At 39.1% G+C, this 19,860-nt stretch overlaps 2 protein-coding genes across 5 annotated transcripts in view; one reads left to right on the forward strand and one right to left on the reverse strand.

The window, feature by feature from the left end:
- FANCL (FA complementation group L) overlaps window positions 1-13,325 on the forward strand; it is a 31,242-nt gene extending 17,917 nt beyond the window's left edge. The window contains exons 7-14 of one of the 3 annotated variants that reach the window (XM_076335169.1): window positions 716-784; window positions 8,600-8,750; window positions 10,518-10,601; window positions 11,235-11,280; window positions 11,370-11,451; window positions 12,250-12,366; window positions 12,697-12,768; window positions 13,243-13,325. In XM_076335169.1, the coding sequence (XP_076191284.1) occupies window positions 716-784; window positions 8,600-8,750; window positions 10,518-10,601; window positions 11,235-11,280; window positions 11,370-11,451; window positions 12,250-12,366; window positions 12,697-12,768; window positions 13,243-13,278 (657 nt within the window). In that variant the 3' untranslated portion in view covers window positions 13,279-13,325. The remainder of the gene's footprint in view (window positions 1-715; window positions 785-8,599; window positions 8,751-10,517; window positions 10,602-11,234; window positions 11,281-11,369; window positions 11,452-12,249; window positions 12,367-12,696; window positions 12,769-13,242) is intronic. The other 2 variants (XM_076335171.1, XM_076335170.1) reach the window with 2 other exon arrangements.
- VRK2 (VRK serine/threonine kinase 2) overlaps window positions 11,276-19,860 on the reverse strand; it is a 49,202-nt gene continuing 40,617 nt past the window's right edge. The window contains exons 12-15 of one of the 2 annotated variants that reach the window (XM_076335168.1): window positions 17,156-17,329; window positions 16,638-16,814; window positions 15,805-15,896; window positions 13,516-13,582 (exon numbers count right to left, since the gene is read on the reverse strand). In XM_076335168.1, coding sequence (XP_076191283.1) covers window positions 15,825-15,896; window positions 16,638-16,814; window positions 17,156-17,329 — 423 coding nt within the window. In that variant the 3' untranslated portion in view covers window positions 13,516-13,582; window positions 15,805-15,824. Of the gene's footprint in view, window positions 13,583-15,804; window positions 15,897-16,637; window positions 16,815-17,155; window positions 17,330-19,860 lie in introns of both variants that reach the window. The other variant, XM_076335167.1, reaches the window with a different exon arrangement.

The following is a 19,860-nucleotide window of genomic DNA, read 5'->3' on the forward strand; positions in this document are numbered from 1 at the left end:
ACAGATGTCATATAGGATGCTGAACAGCGATAGATTTACCAGTGTAATGAATAGTCAGTGGTTATTTTTGGAGTTATCAAACTTTTTATAGCTTCAGTTTTCTTAATACAACTATTTTTTCTTTTCCTTGTTGATACCTTTTAATTTGGGGTGGGGAGTTGTTTTAATTTTGGGTGTATGTTCATTCATCTCTTTCTAAACAGTTACGTACTTACTCTGATTACTTTCAGTTTCAAAACAAAAAATGTTGCCAATCAGAGCAAATATTCTAGTTTAAATGAAAATTAGTTCTTGATTCATGAAAAGGTTGTTTGGGGTTTTGTTTGTTTTTTTTTTTTTTTTAACTTTCCTATCCAGTACAGGTAATTGAGGAGAATTTTTTTTTAAAATATTTGATGGTTTTTATCTTAGGTTCTTTTTTAATGTGTCTTTGTGAACACTGAACACAGAAAACTGTGGTTCTCCTGCCTTTACTAAAAACTGATATATAAAAACTGTTTACATGTAGATTTCTTCTTTAAATGATAATTAACATTCATAACTATTTCTGAAAATGCTTTACATACTGTTTCCTCTAAGAGCCAAGTTCTCAAGATGCTTGAAGTGCTCATATTTCGTTATCAAATTTGGCAGCTGAGTATCAGTCTGACTTTAAATCACTTGGGGGGGAAAAAAAAAAAGAAAAGAAAAACTGTATTTTCTTTCCCTCCCTCAGTATCCAACAGAACCACCGGATTGCCTCGTGGATTTTCCTGTTCAGTTTGCTATTTCTTGGATGCCACAGGTAAACTGCCGTACTATGCATCTTTTATTAATAACTGAGATACATATGCAGTGTGTAGGTGGTAATGAGGGGTTGGACTTTCTTTTTTTTAACTCCAGCTTTTTTCCCTGTGTGCATTTTACTTTTATACATGCTTATGTAAATGTAGTAATACTGACCTCCATATTCCTTAAGGGAGTGTTTTAAATATTTTCCTTGCCATGTAGATACACCTCACATGTTGTATGCTTTGCACTCATTCTAGCTGTTTTTTTCTTAAGCTGTTCATATGGCTGAAATACCTTTAGGAATGATACTGGGGAAACCCATGCATGAGAAACGATTGCCTTCTAGAAAAGAAGCACCCTCTAAAGTTGACAGACATTAAAAAAAAGGCGGTCCCCCAGTTTGTTATCTGATATAGTTTCATAACATAATAAAACTTTTTCAGTTACAATCAAAAGAACAACAGGCAAGTACTTAATAGAGTTCTGATTTCATAGTTTAACGGATATTGTTACTATAAAGAACCAAGAGCCATTGTCTTTTTTTTTAGTCTCTCTCGCATTATTTCACGTATCTTTTTTCCTTAATAGAGCATGTGTACTTGATTAAATGGATTTAAATGTGACCACTTAGGTGTAAGTTAATTTGAAATATCTCTAGAAAAGAGTTGATGTTTCATTTCATTTAATTCAGGAAAATAGATTTTACATAAACGATTGCGTTTCATAATTCTAACTCTCGCGAGGATTTCTACCCATCAGTAAATCCTGTCTTTATGGTACCAAATTTACATAGGGAACACGACTGAAAGGTTGCATCAGAATGATTTTAAAATGGGCATATAATTTTGACTGCAAAGCTCAAGGTTCTGTGTGTCACCTCAGATCCTCTAATACAAGAGCTTGAGGAAATAACTGCAAGAACGGACCATTGCAAATGAAAGATATATTTAGTTTCACATGCAATGTTAGGTTTTGATTCTCTGGTATGGTTTGGAACCATTTAAACAGATACTGTTTTTCCCTTAAATTATACTGGATTCCATGTATTACAGCAGGACTTCAAATACTGTTTCTAACCTTGAACTTCATACATACTTTTAATAGTATTTTATTAATTTTACAACCTTGCAATTTATGTTGCCTCAAATTAACAACATCTCAAATATCCTTGACAGTCATTGCTTCTCTGTGTTTATTGTTAGTAATTTTAAAGGTACTAGCTGGACTTTCGTTTTAATAAGATGTTCTTGAAAAACATGATATGAAGCAGCCTTCTTTGACAAGTTAAAGATGGGAGCGAATATACTAATATTGACACTACAACCAAATAAAAATTGAATGTTAAAAATACAGCATTCTAATGCTTGAGGTCTTAAAAATCTTTTTGCAGTTAGAATTACCTATGGCCTATTTGAAAACAGGAACAATAGATGTTTGTATGTAACTGAAGACCCTGTTTTGAAATCATGAGTGTTAGTCATGCACAGCAAAATCATTCTGAGACCTTAAAAAACCCTCCCCACAATTTATGCAATTACTACACACATTTTCAAAATGCATGGAAATCGTTGCAGTGAGCAGTCTTTGCGCCGTGGTAAAATAAGGGTTAAGCTTAGATAATGCTGAAACACCACTGGTAGCAGAATTTAGCGGGTCCTCAAGTGGTTGAAAATTTTGGTTCCTAAAAGGGAAGAGAACATGCTATGCCTATTTTGTAGTAAAATAACACGAAGTTTTGATACTGCTAGGTCTTAAATTTTAATATTTGTTGGTCATCTTTAAAGTAAAAACTGTCAAGGCAATTATGCAATTGCGCTATTAGAATATAAACTCCTACGAAAGAAAAGAAACAGATTTCAGGTGATTGATTTTCCCCCCCCACCCCCCTGCGTGTGCCGTTGCCTATTTGAGGTTCGTGGACTTTAAACTTGAGGGGTTGTTGGGTGGTGTTTTTTTTCTCCCCCCACCCCCCCCCCCACCCCCGGTATAATAATAGACATGGCTTTATGGCATCCATATTAAAAATGGGTAATTTTCCTTATGGTCCCTGTCTTCCTGCTGGGTTGATAATGTTTTGATGTATTTTTCTTTTGCTCTGATGAGAGGTCTGCTGCTGCTGCTCTGACATATTCATTTGGATGAATAATTATAACTTGCACAATGTCAAGCTGAAGATGGTAGGGTTTTGTGCGTCATGACAAGCCTAGTAGCCAGTGCAGGTGTCTCACAGCATGATCAGCAACAGCCAGTGTATTCTGGCTCAGAGGAGACATTTTAGAGTAGTAAGAAATCAGCATCAAGGGCAATGCTGCTGCTGCTGCTGTTATAAGTGCCAAATAAATGCAGAGTGCTTCTCAATGACAAGTGCAAGAACATCTACTTATTTCAGTTATGTTCTTTTTCTAAATAACCAGATAAATGTGCCGTCTCCACATTTTAGCATACGCTGTAAGCACAGTTCTGCAGTTTCGGCGCATCTATATTCTGCTGCCCTCACATCAGGGTATTGTTTCTATACTGACCACTGCCCACCTGCTTGGCTACATGAAGGTCATGAGAGTGGAAATTAATGACTAATGAGGTCAAGCAGCCAGCCAACAATGAAACAGTAATACAAGATTCAGAAGGTATAGTGGTATGAATGAGCTTATTCTTCGGTTATTTTGATGAAGACGCAACAAAATGCATCATAATCGTGCTTTTTCTTAGCAAAGGAACTTTGCAGACACCAGCTTGATATGCATCTGTAAATACGAAAAATGGAGATGGTTGACGAGACACTTTATAAAGATTTCAGAGCGTTGTGTCTTGGTTTGATTGGTGCTAAGGAGGGGGAAAATTGTTAAACTACTGTTCGTGAGAAATAAACCGTTTCCAAACAAATCTAAAGAATCGTAAATTATTTAGGTGATACAGGTGATCCCTTTTCCATCCAACAGCTGTTCGCTTTATTAAATTGTATTCTATCTATGAATTCATAAAGGGCAAGCAGGTAGCAGCACCTATAGTTTAGGCTGCTTTACTTTTTCCATTAGGAGGCTTTGCAGGTGTTTTAATTTTGGATAAGCAAATTTTGTGTTAGGAAGAATTTCAACAAAAAAAAAATCTCAGAATAAAGATCACATTTTTATCTTTTTTAAAAAAATACATTTTAATAAATTGTGCCGTATTTACCTTAACGAGAACATTCTTACTACCATTTGATTAATATTTAGTTCATCCAGGATTTGGAGCAGGTGTTTGAAATTTGGCAGAATAGCCATATAGGCAGGCATACAGCACTTCTTAAAAGTTACCGAAAGCCTTCGTGGATTTTATGGCAGGCATAGACTCAAGGCTTTCTCTTTATTCTTCCCAGCCTCTGTGGCACCAGAAATAAGAACCAAGAGCGGAGTGACTTTTTTTCCATTCCTTCTTATTCCTTTAATTGAAGGAAACCGCGTATAGGCAATAGGGGTGAACTTGGGAAAGTGTTTGAACTGGAATAAAGTAAAAAAAGAAGGAAAGAATTGGCATGAGGAGCTACCCGTGATGAGATGGAGATGAGAGTGCGGAGGATAGAAATGGAAACACAAATGTTGCAAAACTACATGGGACTCTTTCCTGGTAGAAGAGAAGGTATGTTCCCCTCGGAAACAGATAGGTCCAGAATATCTGATTTTCACTGACCAAAGTGTGTGTTTCATCTCCTACCAGCTGATGAAATGAGTGGAGGATACACGTAGTCTGATAGCACAAAGGCAACATCTGGGTCAATCTTTTCTAAAACTGCTGGGGAATCATCAAAGCTGATACGTTTACGTGTCTCTTTTCCTGTAAAATAACCGATTTAACCCTGTCTCTATAGGGGTGATCACAGAATCATGGCCCTCCAAATTAACATTAAATTGCTGTTCGGTCCAAAGGACCGTGTTGGTATAGCTTGTGTCAGTATATGTCAGAGTTTTGCCTCATGGAGCCTCGAACAACTAGGACTTTGAGGCTGAATATATGCTTTGTTGAGAGCGAAAACTGCCTGTGCCGAGAGTGGCTTACAGTGCCTTTTCACAAGCCATCCCTAATTGTATTCTTTGTTTTCTACACTCACAACTTGGAATTTGAAAAATCTGGAGAAGTGTTGAGTGTTTAAAGCTATGACTATGGTCACGGGAGGTGATGCTCTAATAAAAACAGTCCTTTTAAAGCCAGATGAAGGGATCTCAAGCTGAGTATTCCAAACTAACATTTTCTCAGTCTCTTATTTTTCCCTATGAAAACTCGGAACGAGACCATCTAATCTGAAAATGCGTTTTGACGATAAAGTCGATACTGGTTTTGGGCTGCTCAGTTGCTGTGGTGGTCATTATAGAGAGCTGAAGGGAACGGGATCATTAAATCATGCGGCACATCTCTGTCAAAAACTTAGCAAGCTCCCACTTGAAAGTAATGAGGTGTCCTGGGACTGTAAGGCTTTCTCAGAACCTCAGTGCTGTAACGGAGAGGAAGCCGGCTCCAGCTGCTGATTTTGTATAAATTCACATTTGATGGGTCCTTCAACCAGCCCTAGCTCTAGGGATCTTGTACAGCTACCATCGTGTAGTTAATAATCACATCTCCTCTTACGCTGTTTTGCTAGTCTAAACCAGTAAAACTTTTTTGACCTTGTCTAACGGTGGACTCTCCATTCCTCATCTTAGAAACATCTTTCTTCGTCCCAGCTATGGTTGGTTACTTGAGAAGGTCCGGTCAGAATCATGCATGGTGTTTCCGCTTGGACCCACACCCTCGCTAGTGCCTTCTGCACCGCCTTTAATAATGTCCCGTCAGCCTGGGCGTCAGGGAGCAGAGCTGCAGAGGGATCGCTTTCCAGCCAGGGCCATAGATGTCAGCGATCCCGTGGCGAGGGTGGAGGGGAAGTAGTATGTGATCGAGTTAGAAAAGACCGTGATACCCACTTGCGCAAAAAACTGCATTGAGGTTTTGTGACTCTTGGATTTCCTTACCTCTGCTACCTAGTCATTACTGCTCGTGCGGGCAGCTGATGTCAGCATCCTCAGTAGTTAGAAATAAAACACAAGGTTTATATTATACATCAAAACCATCTTCATTTTGTTTTAAGTTGTTGTGAAAGATTAAATTGCCACAATGTTCTTTGTTTTTAGACCGGATGTTTTGCCTCGTGAGGGTGGAAACCTAACTGATATGGAGGACGGAGTAACCGGTTTGGTTTTGCTAGTGGTTTTTAGAGTCGGGGCAGCCAGTGGTGATATCCTGAATTACGAGTGTCTGATTTTCCAAAGAACATTTGACATATTTCATACAAATTCTAATGCACTGGTACACAGGTGACAAAGAAACAAGGAGCTTGTGCTGTTTGACGTTATTAACGACTACCTCGGTGTAGTGTAGAGAAAAAAAAAAAAGCACGATAGCGGTCTTTGCTAGAAGTGTTGGGCAATGACCAAAAATTAGTTGGTTAATCAAATCAAAAGGAATGTCATCGTTTTTGCGGTTTGCATGACAAGCATGTGATGTATTTAAATAGCTATAGATGCATTTAGGTATATAGCAGGAGACAGCTGGCAACATCAATGAAGCATGCAAATAAGATCAAATGAACAGTGCGTTTAAAAAAAAAAAAGATTTAACTACCTTTTTAAGGAACTTCATTGAAAAATTACAATTAGTATTAAAATTAATTGGATTTTAAAACTTATCTGTGGGTTATAATCCCTTGATGTTTCTTTTTTCTAGTGAAACCCTTTGAATTCCCAGAAGATAAAGATAAAAATGATTATTAGAGGATTTATCTGTATGTGATATAGAAAAATGTAAAAAATCAAAATGGAAAGCAACTGTTGCAAGTACCAGAAAATTATGCTATTAATTTAAGTGTCATCAGAGCACAAAAGATCACATTTCAGGACTGTGTGAAAATTATTAAAATACTGGAAATAATAGTACTTAAGATGAAGATATTATACTCTAAGATGTGGTTAAGTGACTGACACTATTATATCACTTCAGGTAGTATAAAAGTAACAAAATGCTTTTAAAGATAATAAGCGTTACGTTTTGAGATTGGCAGTATTCACACTTTTCTGCTTAAGTGCTTTCCTACTTTAATATAATTTAATAACAGCAGGAAAAAAGCTAGCATTTTATTTCTAAGCTACACCGTTTCTTTCTAAAATATGTATGCATTCGATATGAAAACTTATTACATGTAAAAATCGTATTTCTTCACCTGAGAACGTCCATATAATTTGCCTCTTTTTGTCCAGGTGAGAAAGGAAGAAGATGATTACCAAAGATTAAAGGAAACCATTCTGCGCGTGTGTTGTGTTATTTATAGAAAAATACCTCTATGCTTTCTATTTATAGAAGAAGAACCGAACATCTAATTTGCCTTTTCTTTTTGAGCCCGCAAACTTGTTCCCAGGCCAGAAGATCTCTGACGTCTGGCCCTTGTCACACCTTTTTTTGTTTCTCAAAACGTACTTTACCATCTCTTTATCCGAACTGAAGAAGTCCTGTCAGTTCTCTCCTGTCCTTCCTGCTCTTTACTCAGCATTCGGTTGTTCAGTTGTGTTCTGTGTAACACGTTTCAAAATATTCTTTGGTGCTCCCAAATGACTCCTTTTTTCCTACTCTTGAGTTTCCCACTACCAAGCAATTTGTGAAAACATGTTGTTTTCTGGGAAGAGTCCATCTCCAGAACCCTTCTCCCCACCCTTGATCTCCCTTCACTGCCGCCTTTGCCTAGTTTCTTGACGCCTTCACTGTTTTCCTCTCATAGCTTCATCTCTCCCCACGAAGCCGCGTTCTGACGGCTCCTTACCCTCCTACTGGTCTGTTCATGACACTTCCCAGTTCCTCCACTGATTCCGTCTGACGTCAGGCTCCAAACTCTGACGAGAACTCATCTCTCTCCCCCTCCTGCATTCTTCGCCTCCGATCAGTTCCCTAAATTCATGTTTTGTACCCTCTGGGCATCTGCATTTGGAAAGGCGTTAACTGGACTGGCCGAGTGTTTTCTCTACTTGAAGAAGTCTTTCCCTGTAGAAATAGTTACTTCTTTTGGGCTCAGTGATGATTTTCAAAGGCCTTCTTTTGCATTGCCGTTCTCTATATTGTCCTGTATAATGAAAGATTTTTCTGATTCCATCTAATCCACTCTCAAATATTGAAATCCCTTGAGCGTAATCCTCTGATTGCTAGAGATGGTTTCTCCTTCTCTTACCATATTTTCATGGCTTGAAATCAAATGTTAAGGACCTGGTTTTATACTGCTTACTTTTGAGATAATTATGACATTGTTAGGCTACATTTCGTAGAGTCTTTAAAAAATAAATAAGCTACTTTAGTTATGTGGGTATTTCTGTGTATTTATACTTGGTACCGCTGCCGGGTTGCTCTGCTGAAGTAGAGACAGAATATCAGGATGCTGGAAGTTTAATAGCAGATACTGATGATATTTACTTTAATTTTACAGTCGTTCGTTACAAGTTACAATGCAAATTAATAGTTGCTACCAGTTTGCAGAAAAGTTTTCTGAAAAGGAGTAAAAACCGCTGTCAAATCCAGGTATGATGTGCGTGTATCACGACACGTTCGAACTACCAGGACTGGCGTACTTATTTGTTCTCGGGATACAGCTGTTCTTCACTCCTGTTGTTTCCGCTAAAAACCCCGTGAGGTTCAACGTTTTATGCTACCATGCTACATACAATGGGATACATACCAGATTTTAACACTTCTTCAATTACCTATAGTTTGTTTTTTAAATATTCTATACGGCTGTAGGTGGAAACTCTATAAAATTTGTTTAAATTTCTTCTTTTCTCAGAACTCCTTAACAGACATCTACGATCAGTTCCTGGCGGCATTAGAATCGCTGAAAGAATTCTGGGACGCCATGGATGAAATTGATGGGAAGACATGGGTGCTTGAGCCAGAAAATCCCACACGGAGCGCTACGACAAGAAGAATTGCAATAGGTACGAAAAAATTTGAAGGAATGCAGCGGGGTTGAGAAGTAGAACTCGGATGGTGCTTGTTAGAGTTAGGAAAATGAAAGGTAGCACTTAAAACCTGCAAGACGGCACTCTCTTGCTTTGCGTATTGAAAAAAAAGCCCTTCCGCAGAATACTGAACCTGTTTAGAAAATTAATTACAACTTTATGGTGTTACAGAAAATGAAAGTTTCTGCAGGAAAATACTGTGTATTTGTAAGTTATGAACGTGTAACTGTCAAAAGCTGAGGACTTGCATGATAACTCTAGAAAAATCAGTGTTTGTAAAACATCAGCTTAGATGAAGCCCTTGTCTCATTCACAAATTCCAAATTTTTTAACGGACTATTACTTTAGATTGATCCCGTCCTGGAAGAGTGAAAGCAAGATTAGAGTGCGGTCGAAAGGGGGTTAAAAGAGGCAGGTGGAAAGGACAAAGAAATGAGAGAAGAGAGGAAATTAGAGGCTTACAGTGTTAACCATCTGAAAAAGTACCTTAATTCATATGCTGATGTCTGGCATTTTAAGGTCTGGATACATATAGGATAAGGAGTCTTGTAATTGCAAAGGAGAAGCTTGCCGCTGTCAGAGGTTAGAAATACGGGGGGGAAATATTATCTTTGAAAGAAGAGTTCTGATTTTTAGCTGAAATCCAAGATATCAATAGCATATTGTAGAAATCTGAGAACATAGAACAACGGACCAAAGTAGACCTAAGTTGTCCCCAGAAGCTGCGGCAAGACTGGCTGCCTGCAGAGTGGAGCAGGAAAGGGGCTCGTGGGGTGCCGAGGCTGCTCCTTCGCTGGGGTGGCGGGAGGGACAGAAAAAGTTCAGCAACCGGCTAAAATGGCATGGGTGGGACAACGCGCCTCGCGTGCATGCGCGCGCAGTCAGGGTGGCTTTGTCTTGGTTCTGCTGTACTTTGACCCAGACCAATGGAGGGGAAAGAAAAGCCTCCAAAAGCGCCTCGCGTTAGATCAGTGGAGGGCAGCACGAGGCTTTGAGCCCCTTGCTGTCGGTCACAGACAACCTTCAGTTACGACTAAACTTTGATTTCATTCATTCCACTTTCTTCAAGGAGGGCAAGCCTCGCATACCTCTTAACTACAAAAAATGTTGGGTTTTGCCTGCTTTTATTTAGAAGAGAATTTGCCGTGAGGTTTTTAACCTGGATCCAGAATGTTTTTGAGCTGCTTACCCCTTATGAATAGCCGACCTTATGAGGGTGATGGGGTATCTTGTAAAAGATTTGCTCTTTCAAAAAGATGCCATTGTTCGCTCAGTCCAGGAGTACGCTGTGGAGGGGACTGACTTTTACTGCTTAATACTGTCTTTATGCTTCTCTTTTTGACTGTAAAAGATGAGGAGGAATTAACAACAATTCCTGTACTACCTTTAAAATGTCACCAAGATTTCAAATGGATTATGTCATCTAGCTTGACTTTGATTATTCAGAATTAAGTCTAAGTGTTAACCTTAAGACTGGTCTATAAGAAATGCAAGACTGGCAGTTTTATTTAATCAGCTGCTATTTTTAATTACAGTCCATTGAAATTTAAACATTCAATATATACTGATATTTTGTGCAATTAATTTGGATACCTACCAACTTTTTTATTATTTGTAGTGATGAAAACCAGCCTGCATTAACCAATTTAAAACTGCTTGTAAAAAAAGGTTAATGTTTCCGTTTGCAAATACTTGACTGCAAAGAAAAGCTTCCCCTACGACTTGTTTGCTTTCTCATCGTAGGGAGCAATGTCTCGGTGAACATAGAGGTAGATCCCCGGCATCCAGACATGCTCCCCGAGTGTTATTTTCTTGGAGCAGATCACGGTAAGGCAGCAGACGTACGCCCTTTGTTTCTCTTCTAGAATCTGGTCTCTGGTGAGCAGGTTCTCGTGTAAGCTGCGTCAGGCTCCTGGGGTAAACTTTACTTAAGCAGAGCCAGGAATTAAGCTGAGTATGTCCGTAGGAGAGCTTTACACGGTAGATGCTGGGGTTTTTAACAGCCTCAATCCATCGCGTGCTGTTTTGCTCCGAGTGACACTTTTTTCCAGTGCTTTCCTACCACAGTTTAGAGGGAACCCTGTGTCCTACAGCTCATTACCCAATCGTGTTTATATTTCAATGTAATTTTCTTTATTAAAAAATAAATAAATAAAAAAAAATTACTACATATGTCCCAATAGTGTTTGGAAACTTTTAAGTCTTTTACTCCGTGTCCCACAGCTTTTTACCAACTTTTTAAGGTAACTGCGATCATGTCTTCAGCAGTATGGTATTTTAAATATGAGTGTAATTCCCAAAACTAAAACCCACGAGCGGTCATTGACTTACGTACCTTAAATAATTAAAAAACCTCCCCCCTGCCTTCCCCTTCAGTGCTGAAATCTGAGCGGTTGAGTCGGGTGGGGGAGCGAAGGGCATCCTAAAGGTGATGTAATTATTTATGTACGTTGTTTGCAGTGGTCAACCCTTTGAGAATTAAGCTGAACAACAATATGCACTTATGGTAAGCATCTTTAATAATATAGGTTTGAAACAGAAATGGTATTCGCCATTCCTAGCGTTGACTTTTTTCTCCCTCTCTCCCACCTGCAGGGATCCAGAAATCGGTTTGTTACAGAACTTGAAAGACCTCTTAGAAATTGATTTTCCATCTCGTGCTGTGTTAGAAAAAAGTGTAAGTTGCTTTTTGTTAATCATCAGTCGTTATTTCTGAATAAGTAAAATGTAAATGGTCACTTTATAACTGCCGGCAAAAATAAGAGACTTAGAAAAGAGGTAATTGGATTAATATATTGTCATAAGGACTTCTGAACTTCAAGCAACAATTGTCAGAGCTTGTTAACCTTTGATTAGAGGTGCACACTTTCCTGTGGCCTTCATAGCAGTAAGGCGATTAACAACAGGCTTCACTATTAAAAGGGAAAGAGGAAGTTCCAGAGTAGCTAATGAGATGTGGAAAATCCAAACATGCTGTTATGGATGTTGATGACTTAAGTTCTAATTAGGTAGAGCTGCTTAGAGGGGACAAGAGGCCATCCAAATACCGGTGCATTTCAAACAAACTTGGAATTAATTTTTGACAATGCTGTAACGCTGGATTACTAGCTTTGCTTTCACTTGTGAAATTTTTAAATTAATATCTGACTGTGAGGTCTTGTGTCCAAATGTAATGGCAAATCATTGTGTTTAATAAATAAAGAAACAGCGGGGGCCCAAGGGTATGAAAATGCTTGTCAAACTAGACGTAATTCGGTGAGAGGATAAAGTACAACCTAGCAAAGTCTTGTATGTCTGGTAACTAGTCTCACTCTTTACACCATTATGGTATAAACATATATATTGAAGGCAAAAATACTTAGTAATTCTACGTAACAAAAAATGCAAAAGCAAAGACAAATAGGTGTTTTCTGTGTTACCAGCCCTGCTTCTTCCTTGCAGTTGTACTGTAAGCTAAAACGTGTTGTGTTTTAAGGATTTTGCTAAGGACTGTGGGATCTGCTATGCCTATCGACTCGATGGCACTACTCCGGATCAAGTGTGCGATGATCCCCGATGCGGACAGCCTTTTCATCAGGCTTGCCTGTATGAGGTAAAGGAATTAATGGGACAAGCTTGCTCATTAACTCACAGATTCTAGACAATAAGCATCGCCCGCTTAAATTGCAGATGAAGCAAAGTCCTTTAAGGAGTGCTACAACAATCGCTGTGCTTCCTCTTGTCTTCTAACCCACAGCTGATAGAGGAGCTCCCTGTGGAAGGGAACCTGCCTCGCTCTGTGGTTATACAGAGTCTGACTTGACACGCACCGTGTCAGATGTTGATCAAATGAACTCTGGGTTGGAAAAAGCCCTGGTAATAGATCGTTCTTAAATGTGAGAGGAAACAAATGTGAATTTTAATCCACTTACTTGTGTTGCAGTGGCTACAAGGTCTTCCTTCTAGCAGACAGAGTTTTCATGTCATCTTTGGTGAATGTCCATATTGTAATAAGGTAAGGAAATCTAATGAAAATGAGTGCTTGAACTAAATAGTGTGTGGTAGCTTAGATAACGGCAAAAACTGCAACGAAGTCAGTTGTAAAATAGAATTTGTGGCTACTATCTTCCCTTTACACACTGGAATAGAGGAAAACCTTCAATTCCTGTGCATTTAATCCATCAGTATTTAACCAAAGGTTTTCTGAAAGAGTATAAAGATGGCTACACACCAGTTATCAACATACTAGCGTTAGAATAATTAAATACCATGCCACACTGTATTTCATGATACTTTTTTTATGTTGCTGTAACAAAGGTCCAGTTTCAAAAACAAAAAAAAAAAGCATCCCAACATTTGTAACAGAAACCAGCCTTGTACAAATAGTTTAGTGCATGCGTAACTATTGAGTGCAGATTTGGAAAGCTTAAGTGAACGTGCCTTTAAAAGATATGTATTGACAATATTATTTAAAAAAATCTTTTCCAAGCCACTGACACTGAAATCTTCAACGAAGAAACTTTGAGAAAAAAAACGCGTGATGGGAACACCGCTGCACTTACACCGAGGACGCTGAAACAGTGACATCAAAGAAAATACAAGGAAAGCAATATTAGTAGCAGAAGTACAAGTATAGCTATCGTGTAGGGGTATGTTTCGTCAGTAAACGCAAACCTAAATACAATAGATAGAGAAGGACGAGTGATGTCAGCACCAGTTTCTTGCAATGAGACTGGATGAGCTGTAGTTAAGAGTCGATCGTGTGTCTTTCTGGATTCGGAGAACATCGCTTGGAGGTCGAATGGTGGTAATTCTCTTGCAGTGTCTTTCTGCAGGGAAAAAAAAAGTTACAAGAAAATTAATGTTGAGTGAGATGTGAATCGGAAAAACAAAGATGCCAGCTAGGTATTTAAGTTATCCTAGAGAAAGCAATACAATTCTTACAAAGTCTTAACTCTGGAATTTGCAGGTGTAAGTATATTGGATATTAAGTCTATAACACTAGGTATGATTAAACACCTTCTAAAGAGACATACTCTATATTTATTACTGAAATCAACAGCTGAAATTCTTCCATATCTTTAATTTGTTTCCAAAAAAATGTTAATACGTTAAGTCTTTACAGTGTTCCTACTAATAGTTTGAGCCTGGAAACCCTAGACGTTACTCAGGAGTTTCATTTGCCGTGTTAATTTGTGTAAGTTTTTTGCATTTCCTAGTGAAGCTAAAGTTCTCCTGATTTATCATAGATAGCATAAATATGCTAGTAGTGTGGGGTTTGTTCTAGTTGGTGAGGGTGGTGTTGGGGGGGGGGGGGAGGCGGGGGGGGGAATTTAGGCTTCCAGAAGCAATGCCATCCTTAGCTTGCCTTTTTGATCTCCATCTCTGAAAGGAATTCCCAAACGCTACGATTCCGTTTCTCACATATCTAAGACTTGACCATATTTTCCACTGTCCCTTAGAAAAATTTCCACCTTTGGTTTCCTTTCCGCAGTCCCATTCACAATATGTTATTTTTCAGCAATACATCCCACTTAATTTCAACTCTAGCAATATAGGTTTCTTGGTGAAAATTCATAACCTAAATTGTATTTCTCTAATAGAAATTTCCTGTCTTCCTGTTTTATTCCTCCTTTGAATTAGTGACAGACATGCCTGTTTCTTTTCTTTCGTCTAATAGAAAGATGCTATTATGTCCAACATAAAGGCAGCTGATATGTTTTTTCTTCTCTGCTTTTTGTTGTTTCCGTATTATTTTCTAGATGTTACTTCCTCGTTCTCTCTTTCGCAGTTTGTCAGCTGTCCCGTTTCTCACAAGCGTCCTACCCTTCTTGTCCTACTCCTCTCAGTCAGGTGTTCCCCTTTCAGCATAGAAATGCTTCTCGGTTTCATTTGTACCTAAACTGTCACTGTTTTCCAGCAGCATCTTACGAAGCAGACCCGCTCGTTCTTTCATTGTCCCAGCTACGTGTGCGATGTTTTTCTGAATGTACTTCCCCAAAAGATAAACCAGGAAGAAAGAGAACTTTCCCTCCAAGTTCTGTATTCAGACCTTCAACTGCATCGTCTATTAACGGCAACAGGGTGGCCATCCTGTCTAAGTGTCTAAGTTAGAGCGAGGTGCCTGCACTGCAGTTAACTACTCCAGGCAGTTGCCTAACCAAAGTGTTTGGAATTGCTCCCTGGAGAATGCTCGAGAGCCTCTTGCCACTCTAGTTCCTGCATGAACCATTGTTTCTTTTCCCCCTTTGTGCCTGAAGAATCCTCCTGAATTTTCATAACCTCAGTACTCTAAAATTTCCTGTAGAGCTTTCCTTTCCCAATCTCCTAAATTATGTGAAAGGAATTAAGAGGAAGTCTGCAAAATGAAACTAATACCATCCTGCCTTTTTTTCCGTCTCCAGTTTCTCATTTGAATATCTTAAATGTTATCTGACATCCATTTTAGCTCTCCCCTATTATGCATAATATTCAGTGAGTACCACAGAACTATTCTACATAGATGCAGCATTATTAATCACATTGGACCAGCGGCTTTTCCTTTAGAAAGACAAAATCAAAACACAAGTCCATCTAAATACTAGACCAGTGATTAGTCCCATTGCTGTAAAAATGTACTTTTCCTTCCTCCCACAAAAAGGAGGGAAACACAAATCCCCGAGGCCCTCTCCCGTGTCAACATCTACAATCCATACCGTGTGCTTGCTGTTCAAGTCAACAGGGGAAGTTACACCAGCTCTTTTTTTCCCCTATGTCGTGTTGGAAGCCTAAATGTGGCGCTCTTTCCATACCTACTTCTTTCTTAGGACTACAGTAGCTTTTATACAAAACATACAGGAGGGAGGAGATTTGGGGGAGAGATTTGCTGCCTTTTTTTGCTAATGCTTTTTAAATTTTACGTTTGAGGACTAGGAAGTAGTGCTGGAATATCTTCATCTCACACAATCGTATTTGTTATTTTGAGTCACTGTTGTGTCAGGACTCCAGAGACTTTTCAGAATCTGCCTGCCTCGCTATCAGCCAAAACATCTCCAAAAACTGTTCTGCTCACCACTTTACTGCCTGGTGCTCTTAGGTACAGCTGTGCTTTTTCCACTTCACTTTCCGAACTTGTACTGGAGGCTCCAGGCAGTGATCAGCAGACTGCTCGAAGCAAAGAATTTTGGATTAATAATAAAGCTATCTTTAAAGTTGTATTTTTGTGCTTATTAGAAATTGTCCTCGTTTAACAAGTTATTCTTCTGTATGAAAGAAACAAACAGGGTAGAATCTCTTTGTTAAAATATATTTAAACTCCATAGAAAAGGAGCACAGTATGATTACTAAGATGTACTTTATTCTGCATTATTTTTACTAAAACCTTGATGAATTTTTTTTCATCAATTTCTTCACGTACAGTTGAAGAGTAAGACTGACTACATTCATTCAACCCTTCTATGCAATAACTACTGACAATATTTGAGGTGAGTTAGTTAACTACTAAAATCCTCAGATTAAAAAGTCAGAATTTAAGAACTTAATTAAGAGCGCGATGAGGTTTTCCACTACGGAGAAAAGGAAACTACTGAAGTAAGTTTCTACCAAGAAAACAACAGGGTCCACAGCCGGACATTGTCATTTCCCGACACTTTTATCTGCACACGGGTGCAGCACTCCATGCGCCGCTTTACTACCAAACTACAGAAAAAACTGGAGTGGTAGTTTGCTAATAGTATGACCAGGCAACTATACACAAACTTTTAGCGTTTGTGGCAAACATTTAGTTTAGGCTTTCTTTGTGGGGTGTGGGTGTGTTTTTTTTTTTTTAAACTCTTATTTTTAGAAAAGCCAATCTTTCTTTTGCAGGGTGCCATGACTGTTCTAAGGTAACACCAAAAACCTCACCTTTTGTGGGCGGTCAGGCTCCTGAATCGTAGTGTAAAATTTAATTGGCCTCTCTTCTGCCTGGAATTGCTGGCGTGTTACCCGAGCGTGGGGCCTGCTTAGGCCGTTATATTCTTCCTCTTTCACCTTGTTTTGCTTCTGTTGCACTGGTTTCGGTGAAGGCTTCAGAAAGCGAACCTGTGGATGTACAGATAGTAATTCTGTATGCTGAAAAGAATTCAGTAACATTCAAAATTATCACAGGTGCCGTTCCGATACCCGGACCTGTCAAGTTTGAGACAGGTGAGGATAGTGCCCTGTTTGCACTTACTCCCTGGGCTTACAAGAAACTCTTTAGTTTTACGTTTGGAATAATACAAGCCAGTAAGCATATGGCAACTTCTGGAGTTTATGACATAGCTCCTGGCTTTTTTCAAGCGCTTTTCTTCCTTTCCCACCCCAAAAGGTGGACATTGAGCTAACAGAGCAGATGAACTCCCAGGAGATACCATGCATTAGTCTAGTGCCCAAATCCTCACCTGCTGAGGCTCTGTCTGGTGAAGCATCCCGTTTAATTTACTTGGCTTTTCTTCATCTTGGAGTTGTTTGCCTGTTACCCCAGTACAGGCTTTGTTTTGACAGATGCATTCTTCACCTTCCATCTTTTTGTGGTTCTGCTGAACTCGTTTTGGCATGGGCTTTGGTGCGCAAACCTGTTGATGTACAGTGAACAATTTTGTATAGTAAAAAAAAGAGTCAGTATTTCAAAGAGAAAAATGTTCTATCTTCAGTACCAAGAACACAGAATGAGAGTAAGCTTTCATCTTTCTCAAAAGAATTGTTTCCAGCATTTTAATTATCAATAAACGCCGCCTTCAAACAGTACAAAGTTAGAGCTATGCTGTATTTGGGAAGTATGCTATAAAATAAACTCAGGTTGTACATTTCAAAACATTCACTAATAACCTTTATTGGGAATGATGCCAGTAAGTCACTGTTTGTTTCATTAACAAGTAGAGCCGAATGCCTTTTATATCACAGGACCGAGTCAAATGCAAAACTTTCTAAAGTAAGATAATCAGTAAGTCTTCTGACTCGGGTAATCTAATTTAAGAGTTAAGGCTTTCATTCTTCGACAGTCTTCTAAAATGTAAATGGGGAATACTCGGTGAATAGTTGCATGAGTTAATGCAAGTTTTTTCCAGTGCTGCTCTAAGTACTAAGTATCAAATGATGTCTGGTTTTGGCTTTTGTAACTTGGAAGACAAATGTAGCCAAAACACAGGCTGTATGCCACATGCCTTTGGTACTTCTGGCACGCTAATAACTCTGTAACTGTAATGTTTGCATATGGGCCTCTACGCAGCAGCTGTATCTGAATATAGCAGCTAAAAAAGAAGTAAGGGGCTGCTTTTTTGTGCTGCAAATTAAACACGTACAGGAGATAGAAATTGCCCAAGCTAAATACCGTTTGAAGTGCCAGTAGGCACTTCGCATACTGTTTAATACCTTTTAAGAATATAATCCATAGTTCTGCTCTGTGAAAGTTATTAACGTACAGAAACATAAAGGTGTATCTGTTCTGAATAACAACTCCAGCTAGTTTCAAACAGCCTACCCCAGGACAAAACACTGTAGACAGCCCCAAGAAATGGAGTGACGCAGGTGAAGCTCAGTGCCACGCTGACAGTTACCTGAGCGCAGGGTGGCCCAAGCTGTTTTCTCTGCATCACGGCACCACACTGCATCACGCAAGAACTGCTAATCTTGTCGACAGCTAACTCTGGTATCTTCATAATGGATACATACCTTCAGTGACTACATCCCTTTCAAAATGGGACTTGCAGCACTTGTGAAAACATTTATTTTATGCCTAAAATTTACCATATTCCACACTAATAAAAGTTACAGGATGGTATTGATGTAATTACTTTTTAATATGAAATCTACAAAATCTAGCAAGTAGTCAGCTGGCCTTACCATACTTCATTTGGCCCCAATGCTAGCACTTTCACTGTAGGTGAAAAAGCTGAAAATATTTATCCAGTGCCAAAAACTGTGGTAAACAAATTTGAGAATTAACACAATTAATATTTTATCACCTATGTTTGGTGTGCAATTGAAACAAAGAACCGGGACATAGCCACTGTTACGCTTTTTATGTCATCTCAAGATTAGATTCATGTACTATACAGGGAGCTGCATCTTAAAATTCATGTTCTGTAGCAATTGCTCTTCACATCATCTTCAAGGAGCCAGCGTTACAGGATCCCCTTATTGGTACCTACGGGTGTTTACTGGACTTCAGAAGGGAATTAGCCCAAGATCACCTCTTTCCTGCGTACCAAACTGGTACAGGTGGAATCAGACAGGTCACCTGGAGTCAGATTCTGCTCATAAGCAAGAAGTGAGGAGACAGTGGATTGTTTGTAGTGGCTCCCACTATTCTTAGGTTGCCTCTTTAATGGGAGAAGTGTTTGGTGAATAAAAGGAGAGGTGGAAAGGGAATGCAGAGGGCCGAGATGAAAAGAGTCAGACCTAGGATAACTACAGACAGTGCCGTGAAGAGATGCAGTGGGAAGTGCCTGCCTGTCATCGAACACTTTGTCAGGACTGTAGCACCAAAGGTGCACCAGGCCTTGAATATCCTCCGCAGCCAATAACCACAGATTGAAAAATCGGATTTTCTGAAAATAGCAATAGATTTAGAGAAAGTTCAGTTATCTGCTCGCTCTCCGCTTGTATTTAAGTGCTTCTTAAGTCCTTTGAATAACCCTAGAAATTTCCTTTCTGCAGCTGTTTTGCAGTGAATGTTACAGGAGACTTGTGCATGTAAGCAGCAGAACTGGCTGAAGAAACACACTCAAGTGAAAAATAGGTGATCGTTGGAGCAGTGCTAGCATTCTTACTGTTCCAAGAAGCAAGACACTCAACATCAAAAATTTCTCTGAAAAAGTGATGATAGGTGCCAAGATGTAGCAATATGCAGACACACTCTCTCTCTGATCTTGTTCTTGGCCATCAAAACCAATTCTGCTTAGTCCTACAGCACACGAGTGGTGGTAACTGACACTCCTCATTCATGGATTTTTCAGTGGGGTTGCGAACTTGCAACTAGCAAGTGCTACAGCAGCTTTTACAGCTTGGAAGTTCAGGATCATCTTTTATGCCAGTATACTGTCAAGTCTTAGGCCAGGCAGTAAGAAGAAAATAGATTTACTATTCAGTACCTGACTCTAAGAAA

Source organism: Aptenodytes patagonicus, chromosome 3 (genome assembly GCF_965638725.1).
Source record: "Aptenodytes patagonicus chromosome 3, bAptPat1.pri.cur, whole genome shotgun sequence".
In the NCBI taxonomy this organism is placed as follows: Eukaryota; Metazoa; Chordata; class Aves; order Sphenisciformes; family Spheniscidae; genus Aptenodytes; species Aptenodytes patagonicus.